General features: G+C 31.1%; 2 protein-coding genes across 8 annotated transcripts in view; both read left to right on the top strand.

Annotated features, from left to right (window-relative positions):
* The first annotated feature begins 225 nt into the window (after window positions 1-225).
* LOC122396716 (eukaryotic translation initiation factor eIF1) lies at window positions 226-2,455 on the top strand. The gene is made up of 3 exons (XM_043395345.1): window positions 226-389; window positions 612-769; window positions 1,670-2,455. The coding sequence occupies exons 1-3, from the start codon at window positions 362-364 to the stop codon at window positions 1,814-1,816; spliced, it is 333 nt and encodes a 110-aa protein (XP_043251280.1). The 5' UTR covers window positions 226-361; the 3' UTR covers window positions 1,817-2,455.
* A 776-nt stretch (window positions 2,456-3,231) lies between these two features.
* The window catches only part of LOC122396723 (la-related protein Larp4B), a 12,554-nt gene continuing 5,412 nt past the window's right edge, over window positions 3,232-10,373 (top strand). For 5 of the 7 annotated variants that reach the window (XR_006259062.1, XM_043395358.1, XM_043395356.1 and 2 more), the window contains exons 1-7: window positions 3,232-3,544; window positions 4,922-5,288; window positions 5,478-5,727; window positions 5,862-6,002; window positions 6,268-6,492; window positions 8,399-8,544; window positions 9,783-10,373. The exon at window positions 9,783-10,373 is cut by the window's right edge and continues 255 nt beyond it. Coding sequence is in view for 6 of the 7 variants with exons in the window: in XM_043395358.1 (XP_043251293.1) it covers window positions 3,529-3,544; window positions 4,922-5,288; window positions 5,478-5,727; window positions 5,862-6,002; window positions 6,268-6,492; window positions 8,399-8,544; window positions 9,783-10,373 (1,736 nt within the window). In the remaining variant the exon portion in view is untranslated. The remainder of the gene's footprint in view (window positions 3,545-4,921; window positions 5,289-5,477; window positions 5,728-5,861; window positions 6,003-6,267; window positions 6,493-8,398; window positions 8,545-9,782) is intronic. The other 2 variants (XM_043395353.1, XM_043395357.1) reach the window with 2 other exon arrangements.

The raw sequence follows: 10,373 nt of genomic DNA, 5'->3' as shown, positions 1-10,373 counted from the left end.
AAAATTTTGTATTATTTCGTTTTAAGAATACACGGAATATATAAAAAATTATAAAACTTACGTGCAAGAAATTACATGGAAATGATTAAAGAACGTTTTCATTCTTACCAATCAAATAATGAGACATTTCTTTCATGTAAATGAAGCTTATTTAATTGAAAGTACGCATGCGCAACCCCACCCACTGTTCATGACAAATGCAACTTTTACTTCCGGTTGAGTTTGACCTCTGTACAAGGTTTTTTGGGTTTAGCAGTATTCTTGCTTGGTGCTTCTGTTATCCTACGTCATCCGTACTTTATTTCAACTGCACTTGCACTTTGCAATTCTATATCTCCCGCGGATATATTTCGTTTGTCGTATGTCCATCCAGAATCTCAACACATTCGGTAAGTATTATATTTTCTATTTTGTAGCTGGTCATATTCTAGAAGATAGTTTGTCAAAATGGCGATGGCGTCTTCTCCTTGCATCATAGTACGCAATCAATTATCGCCATACATCATTTTCGTATTTGCTTTTTAAAAGTGATGCACTTTTGGTAGAAATTTATCGTTTAAACCCAAAATTGAATCATCGTTAACGTAATGCGAATTGTTTGCTTTTGCCAGACCCCTTTGCAGATGCAATCAAGGGTTCAGATGATGATGTGCAAGACGGTCTCGTGCATATAAGGATCCAGCAACGAAATGGTCGTAAGACCTTAACAACGGTGCAAGGTCTCTCATCTGAATATGACTTGAAGAAAATAGTGAGAGCATGTAAAAAGGTAATGAAAATCGTAAAAATTGTGATTTGTATTCCGACGAGTAAATCTTTTGTCAGTGTCAGACACTGTGCTAAAAATAGAACCAATGCAAACAACTGTTCAGTGTAGAAATATAATTGCACACGATTTTGCAGAAGTTCTTTCCTCTCGAGCACAGTATATAAAATTTTGAATATAAATTTTTTTATTAATTTAATTTTTTTATTCTTAACACAATAAAAAATATTTATGTATTTGATATATTGCAGTTGAAGAGAAACATGATTTTATAATCCCTTTATATGCATACTATATGAAACTGTTAATAAGAATTTAATTGTATCTTATTTTTATATATAATAGATTACAACTACAAACATAATTTTATTTCTTAAATGTATTTATTATACATTATTGTTTATGTATAATTGTTACTAAAATTTTAAACTTTTTTTTATTAATTAACTAAAATGGTAAATAGTCCCAAATATTTTTATATTTTGAATGGTACATTAATCTTAAAATTATTATAAATATTGATCTGCTATGAAACACAATACAAACTTAGTAATTTAATTTTGTGCGTATGTTTATATGGGTGCATGCCTGTGTTGAACAGTAGTTTTGAGCCCAACACTATTGTGTTTAATAATACTTTTAAACGCCCAGATTTCAAAGAGGTGATTTAATTTAAACACTCCATGCATGAATTTCTACTTTGGATATTCTGCATCGGTAATTCACAATCAAATATTCTATCACACATTGATGTGCTTTTTGGTTAAAGCATATTGCAATTAATTTTAATATTTAATTTCATTACATTTTCTATTTTCATTCAAATAATCATTAAGTACAAGAAGGTAATGAAAAGTCCTAGAATAAATTATTAGAGGTAAAATATGAAATTTGTCTTTGTAGGAGTTTGCCTGCAATGGGACAGTAATCGAGCACCCGGAGTACGGGGAGGTGTTGCAGCTGCAGGGGGACCAGCGAGAAAATATATGCCAGTGGCTAACAAAGTCAGGTCTGGCTAAACCTGACCAACTCAAAGTCCATGGTTTTTAACCAACAAACACCCATGCCACTATCTAAGAACACACCACCTTCATCACCTTATCATCTTAAATTATCTGTATCAGTCACTAATACTTGTTGATATTTCGTGAGATATCCTATTATATACACATATATATTTCAATAAAAAATATATAACAGTAAAGATATAGGCACAATATTCTAATCAGACATTTGTAAGATTGTAGGAAGCAATATTTTACAGCCTTATGTTAGATAATCTACTAAACTCATCACATTTAAAGTAGTAGCAATAATTACCTATTAATTCGAGAAAATACATATACAAGGGATAGATACAAATAGCAACGGATGGCTTTTCTTTTTGGAATTAGGTAGTATGTATCTCGGCGCTATAGACGTATTCAGAGAGCGATGAAAAATAATTGTTTTAGGCTGCAGATTGGCTTATTGTGTGTAATGCTGAATGCTTTGTTTTCTTTATACACTAAGATAAACAGACCTGATTTTATATTGTCATCTCCAAGTTTTGTGCCTTTGATTCCGCATTGATTGTATTATTTATTGAAAGGATGATCTTTTATTGTAATGATTTTTTTAGGGAGAATTGCCAATTTTTTCCTTTATAAAGCAGTATTGATAACATTAGATCAATTGTTTTCAATAAAAATGTGGCTGTCTAAATAAATAAATGGTAATTCACCAGTTTTTTGTCTTCCAATATTATTTTCTACCTTTTAGTCATTTAATATATATATAATTAAGTATAACATTATTGTAAGTTTATTACTCCAGAAGAAATGGTGTACATTAAAAAAATAGTTTTTAATAATCACATTTGGAATAGTATAATAGTACAATTTTGGTAAAGTATGTGTTAATAGAATATTTTAGTGTAAAAATGGTTTCTTATGACTTCTAATTTATTTTTTATCGATATTTTTATCCATCGAAAAATGACGGATACTTTACTAAATATTCATACAATATAATATATATTTAATAATTTAAAAGTTAGTACAAGTATTAACAGTTTTAATCCAAATGGCTATATCAATAAAGTGATTAAAAGTTCCGAACGATACAAATATATAGATCTGATTGTCGTATCCGTATATGCATGTACACATGCGTAAAATCCATTATCTTTTTTATTTTATATGTGTGTGAACACACATACAGGTTAGGTTGAATGTAATATTTTCATATTTGCTTAGAGATTGATAACAAAAAAATTATCAGTATTGTTTAACAAAATACAACTGTGATATAATATATTGAACATTTTCTTAGTATATTAATTTGATTAAATGAATAACAATTTTTAGACGTTTCGAGGTGTTTAAATTTAGTGGACACGAATCGTGAAAATCTAACCACCAGATTTCACTACCGTCGGGCTACATACCTACGACCCACAATGCACCGAGCTACGGCATGTGCCTTTCTGTGTCGGCCATTTTGTAGTTTCCTTGAGAAATTGTGTTGAGTTGATTCATCTTCTCGGTAAGAATTTTATAAAATTCTAAAACGGTGCGAATCACATTGATCCAAATGATGTAGAGGATTGAGGGCAGATGCTTATGGCTAACTATTCATAGCTTGAGAACGAGGAATAAGGTTGCGTTTTTTGCGCACAACCGTGTGCGCTCACGGTACTTACACCCGAAGAACGAGCCAGTAAACGAAGCTGCCGAGAACACCTATTGATAAAGGCACATGGAATCCGGGATTGTTTCGGGATGAATGGTGATTTCGGTAACGATATACGATACGCATAAGTGTACTATCCAAGTGGTTGTCACCATATCTGCGTGCGTGAACGTGTTGGCCCGGCCAACGTCTCGCTCTATATTTGGCTAATCGCATCCAACATATTGCATATCTTGCCTTTTCAAAATTTTTACTTTTCATGCCGTAACCTTTCCCAAAGAACTATATCAGAAGGATACAATGTGACGTTTAAGTGTGAATGCTTGACGATTGCACATTGATTCTGAACGAGAGCAAATCTTAGCATGTGGCACGGTTTGTACGATCAACATTCAGTTTTGACTTTAATCAGAGTCAAGGGAACATTTCATTTTTTGTTACGAATTTGGTGGTTTTCTCTTGTATTACACGTTCTACATTTTGATTTTAAAAGTAATTAGTGAAAAAACTAACGTTCTACGAGGACGTTTAAAATTTCGATCCTTTTTATTTTTACATTAATTATTTCTTCGTAGTTTATAAAGATATGATCTAAGTAAATTCGTATAATTTGAATACGCGTACGTATATGCATTTGAGCACACACACACGCCCGCTTGTCCGCGCGCGCGCACACACACGTACGCTACTTATACACATTGTGCATACGACTATGTGCTATTGAACATGAGCGCGCGCGCGCATCGTACGTGCGGCACACTACATGTCAATTACGTACATGTACGTAAGCGCTAATGTATGTGTATACTAGTTATATAGGTACTGCACTGTATTACATCAGACTGGTATGTTGTATTACATACTGTTAATCATAATTCCAAAAATTACTGTAAGATTTGAATTTTTAATCTTCTACACTTCATAATTGGATAGATCATTAAAAGAATGCTTAAATTATACTTGAAAATTATGAATTTAAGAAAAACCATACTTTATCCATGATGCACATATATATTTAACGATGTAAATGTATGTTTTTTTCAATCGATTTATAGATGAGAAAGGGCAAGTCAATTTACAAAATCATTAGTCCGTTTAATTATGCATTAATCTTGCTTATGATCGATTAGAAAGTAAAGATTACATCAGGAACTGCAATGAAATATTTTTCTAATTTCAGTACGATTGTTCGATAGAAATTCATTTAATACAGCTTAATGCCATTTAATTGTTAATATTAGGGTGTACACATAATTGTGGACATAGTCTTATTTTATACGCGTTACATTAAGAATTGTTTAGAACTAAATATATTAATGTCTGTATTTATACGTATAATAACATTGATAACTTATAAACTCGCGTATATTACATGTTGTAATATGTAAGTACAACAATATATATTAGACACTAGATGTCTTTATAAGGTATAACAGTATTGTAAATAGTTGTATTGTTCAATGCATTTTGTATTTTTCATAGGGTACGTGTACATGAATGGGGACATTGGGAAACTCCCACCAGGGGCGGTTTATCCAGCCACCCCTGAACCTTTGGGTTCAGTTGGGGGTGCAATTGGGAATACTGCATCCAATTTGGAATATGACGTCATGAACGGTGCTCCAAGTGGAAACGAGTTAATATTGGAGGCAGGTGTTGGTAACCTAGAGCCCTCGCCGCAGCATGCTATAGGTATAGGAGGTGCTGTGGGTTATGGTCCAGTGGATGTTGCTGCTTTAGGTGATGTGCCAAATCCACCTGCCCCAATGGCTGATTTATCTACGCCCGGTATACCTTTGGAACAACTGAAACAGATGCTCTCTTCGCAACTTGAATATTATTTCTCCAGGTACTTTTAACTGTATACCAATATCATATATTACAATATCAATATTATGTAATAAGGGTGTTACTTATTAACATGCGAATAATACGTACAATAATTCGTGTTTTTATTATGTACATTATTATTTACAATTATCCACTATTTTAATTTTAGTACAGAGTATTTCACAATATTTTATTTTATTTTTTGAAGAGAAAATTTAGCTAATGATACATATTTATTATCACAAATGGATAATGATCAATATGTACCAATATGGACAGTAGCAAATTTTAACCAAGTGAAGAAATTAACAAAGGATATAAAACTTATAACAGAAGTTTTGAGGGAATCTCCCAATGTGCAAGTTGATGAAGAGGGGCAAAAAGTAAGACCTAACCATAAACGATGCATTGTAATTCTTCGTGAAATACCAGATAGCACTCCATTGGAAGATGTGAAGGTGAAAAAAAGTATTAATCTATTTGAATAGTAACGAGCTACCTTTATTCCGTTTTTAATGATTTAATTTGTGCATGTCATGATTTTTTTTTTTTTGTTTATTAAGTTTTAACAGAATGTTATTTCTAATTACAGAACTTATTCTCTGGAGAAGGATGTCCAAGGTTTATTTCATGTGAATTTGCCCATAATAGTTCTTGGTATGTAACATTTGAATCCGATGAAGATGCTCAGAAGGCCTATAGGTTTTTACGTGAAGAAGTTCGGGAATTTCAGGTACAATGATATTATTATATATAAACTGTTATATAAACTGTGATATTATAAACTGTTTATAAATTTAAGAAAGCATTGCAATATACAGAAAAATCCGAATAATTTTTTAAATTAAATGTGCTTGTTAAATTAATAATTACAATTATTGCTTGATTATATTAAATAATAGTTAAACTAGAATAATTGTCTTAAACAGCATAAACGAAATATATTGTAAAATATAATAAAATAAATTGGTATTAATACATTATTATATGCAATTTAGGGAAAGCCAATAATGGCAAGAATTAAAGCTAAACCAATGAATAGGCTACCAATACCAGCAGTTGCTGGAGTGGGTGGTATTAAAAATGGTTATAGAACTCCACCACCACCACAGGTTTATGATCCAAACAGCTATACAGCTGGTCAACAACGCTTCCTCTTTACAAATGGTACTACAATGCCACAAACCACTATACCGCCATATGCCAATCAAGTTCATCTATACGTAAGTACACAAAATTATTCTCTATCAAAGGGTATAATTATTACAATTACTTGATACTCAATCACGTTCGTTAGTTTGAGATAAATCTATTGTTTGTGAGAAGTATTATTCTTTTACGTGTTCAATGTATTTTGAATCTTTTAAATATTACTATTTTTTTAATATTTGTATTGGTTTTATTAAATTCTCATAGAAGTGATTTATAATATAGTTAATTGAAACTATGAAGTATATCAGATTCTTGTGGTTGATAACCGTTTGAATGCTAAAAGAATTCGTACGGCCAGAACTAAGTAACGCGATTGCGCTTCTTCTATTATATACTGAAAAATGTCAACAAATAGGCATCATGTTTCATTCTTTTGTCTCACTATTACCGCCATTTTATGTAATGTTTGAGGATAGAACGTGTAAAGATTGGTTTATTTATTCGAAATAAAAGCCGTTAAGTATTAATTGAAAGTACAGTGAAATATTGATTATCTGAATATCAATTATCTATGCAACCAATTGTCGGGCCACAAAACGAGATATATGTTTATAGCGGGGTCGGCAGCCTTTGTGTCCTATATTACGTTTACTATATGTTCATTTATACAATGAATACACATCTTTTAAAATTATTGTATTTCCTGTTGATTCATTAAATAGTTGCAGTTTTACTTTTACTAGACTGATTATTTGAAAAATTTATTATGACAATGAATTTGTCTCGCTATTAGTTCGGGTAATCGACGTTTCACTACTATATTATGCATCAGCAATGGGCACTAAACGAGAGAAGCGAGATTGCGTTACTTAGTACTCAAACGGTTAAAACTGACAAGGGTAAGTCGTGATTTTGTTATGCGTCGTTTGAATGAGACCAGGGTCAAATTGTAGAGGCTTATGAGTATAAGCAAATTGTAAAACATTAAGCCTATCTGATCAGATATTATTACAAACAGTTGCTTTAAACTTCCGTTCAAACAAAATTTTTTAATGTCACTCAAGTTATTTTGAATCGCCGCGTTAATTAAGATATAAATCTTAAATTACAACTTGAAGTGGTTCAGAAAACGTTCGTTCAGTTTGCAAATGACCTTTGTAAGACAGAAACACGTATACAATTATAATTATTAACTCCTTGACTGATTATCTTGATACTTTTTCGGGCCGATTTGATTCGCTGATATTGAAGTTTTATCTAACGTTAATTGATAATTGTAACACATATAGACAAATGGTTATATAATAAAAGTCAAGTGTAGTTTATTTACTTCATTAGAAGTTTAAGACCTTTATTGTTATATGCGTATTTTTATGCGAAATTAAAATTAGTATTTTTTAAAGTGCAATTACGTTTAGCGAAAAATAAATATTTATAAATTTTCATAAAAGCTTCATTTAAGAGATAATACATCAATTTTATTACTTGTTTTCGAAATCGTTATGTAAAGAGTAAATCTTTAAGAATATCGTGTTTGTATTATGTAAATCCAGTTTAGATTTTGAATTTTTTTCGAGTAAAACTGTTTTAATGTATACGAAATCAATTATTCTGAACATCATATGCAGCTAAATGTTTAAATTTAAAATTTCAACAATCAAGGATGCACATAGCTGTTGTATTTTCTATTTACATTGTTTAATTTTTATTTAATGATTGATTATTTGTTTCTAATAATTACTTTTATTGACTTTATACAAATTGCCAAAAACAGTACAATAAACATTTTATGAACGGTTTTTTACTATTTTATTGAACTGGCAAGGAGTACAAATCAATAGATTTATAAAGAAATTTTCCTAATAAAAGAGTGTGTTTTTAATTAACTATTGAGATCGTCTTTGACAACATATTTTTCAAGATATAAGATACAATTTTGCTATGTATAATAAACAAAATGTTATATACTTTTTATAGCATCAACCATTTTATCATGCTGGAATTATGCCATGGGGACCAGCAAGTCCTGCTTATTTCGATATGTCTGGTGTTTTTACAATGAATGGTATGACACCACATAGTACGTTTAAGCCACACAATACAAGATACAATCCCCGACACAGGTATATAAGTAATAACAATAATAATTATCCTCATTAATGTGCAAATATGTACTTCTTTTTTAATATAGAAACTATGTATTAAATTCTTTAGTATTATGTTCTTTAAAAAGGATTGTTACATTTCTTTACATAGGAAATAAAATTGTTTTTAATATATTTAGTGTAAAATATTATAATATTTCTTCCAGATCGCGTTTTATAAAGATTATTTCATTTTTGAGGTAGCATAGCCAATAGGTTTTTCATATACAACAATACCTTCCATAGTATGGTTAATGTTTGTAGAAAAAGCAACAATTTTTCTCTACCATTTTTTTTTTAACTTCACTTGGAATAAAATTATAGCTCAACCCATTTATTAGATATACTTTGTACAATAGTAGCAGTCCAATTTTGATGTGTAATATATTTATATTTATAATTATTATATTATTAAAAACTGTACTATGTAAGGTATTACTGTAATAATTTAACATTATATTTTTCATTTTATAAAAGTGAAATACTTTTTGTTAGTATATTACATTGTTGACTGATTGATTAATTGGTAAAATTATATAGTGAAGAGCATAATTGAACTAATAACCCCACGTTTCCTAAAAAGTATCATTTATATTTGTAAACTATAGACAATTGTAACAATAAACGTAAATATCATACTGCTAATGGTCACAGGGTTCTTAAACACCTTTTTTAATACTTTACATGTTTGTTGATTGACTTAGTTTTTTGACACTGCTGAAAAAAAGTTTATGAACTGTGGATATAATGGTAAAATATTTACATAGGAAGGTCAGTTTACTGTTCTGTATCAAGTTGAAAAGAACAAAAGTAATAAGAAATTTTAAATGAACACAATTTCTCGTATTTCTACTATAAAAATCATTTTGCTTTTACAAAACGAATTATCCGTTAGATTTCTCTGGAATGTTATAATAAGTCAATTAACTGTACGATGTTTGTGAAAAGATTATTGTAAGGACAATGCTACTGATAAAATACGATTAATATGTCAAGATGAAAAAATGTGCGATACATCACAACCATAGATACTAGATAAAGAAGATACTACTTTGCAAATTGAGACTCGAAATATACTGTCAATTTTTGTCATTGTTCATTGTGTACAACAATAAATAATAGTTTTTATGAAACACATAGTTATTGGTTCAATGATGCTTCTCATTATATATCATATTTGTGTGTATATATTTATGTGTTTGCATGTGTCTATATAGAAATAAACAAAGAAACGGGCCTGAAAGACCAGCCTTGATGGATGGCGGAGGGAACATGGTGCCAGTGGGACGTACCTCGCATCCACCTATAAGTGGAGCACCACTATCTATAGGAGCATCAGTTTCAACCTTTACTTCGAGCTTGCCTACAGTGAAGCCGACTTCTTCTTCCTACCAGACCGGCACAAAGTTCCATTCCTCGCATACAACTATGGTAACAGGAGAGACTCAATATAATAGCAGCCACTCCAAGGGGTCGCAGGAGAACGATGCTCAAACTCTGGACTCTGGAGTTCAATTTCCGCGTCATCGTATGCATCGTAGGACCAAAGACCAAGAATCATTGTCCAAGGCTAACAGTAGCCCTTTACCATCGATCAGAGAATCTACCCCGGCCAGTAATAATAACACACAATGTAACCGAGGGGCACAATTCGATTTGGAAGCTTCTGCTTTTCCTCCTCTTCCTGGCCTAGATGCTGATCTTGCAAAATCCCATAATGCTTCGGTAGAAACTATTGGTACCGATTGTACGCAATCGCAGAATAGGCTTTCAGATGTAGTCAAAGGTACTGCAAAATTAAAAAGCGT

The sequence above is a fragment of the Colletes gigas genome, unplaced genomic scaffold (assembly GCF_013123115.1).
Source record: "Colletes gigas isolate AHSC1104 unplaced genomic scaffold, ASM1312311v1 Colletes_gigas_Sc00008, whole genome shotgun sequence".
In the NCBI taxonomy this organism is placed as follows: Eukaryota; Metazoa; Arthropoda; class Insecta; order Hymenoptera; family Colletidae; genus Colletes; species Colletes gigas.
Note: the sequence above shows the minus strand (reverse complement) of the source record. Positions and strands in the feature narration are given on the sequence as shown.

Bases quoted from the DNA above. Each gene is read 5' to 3' on its own strand.
- LOC122396716 (XM_043395345.1), top strand. From the start codon at position 362: ATGTCCATCCAGAATCTCAACACATTCG. The intron at 390-611 runs GTAAGTATTATA...TGCTTTTGCCAG, and splicing joins CCAGAATCTCAACACATTCG to ACCCCTTTGCAGATGCAATC. The intron at 770-1,669 runs GTAATGAAAATC...TTGTCTTTGTAG, and splicing joins TAGTGAGAGCATGTAAAAAG to GAGTTTGCCTGCAATGGGAC.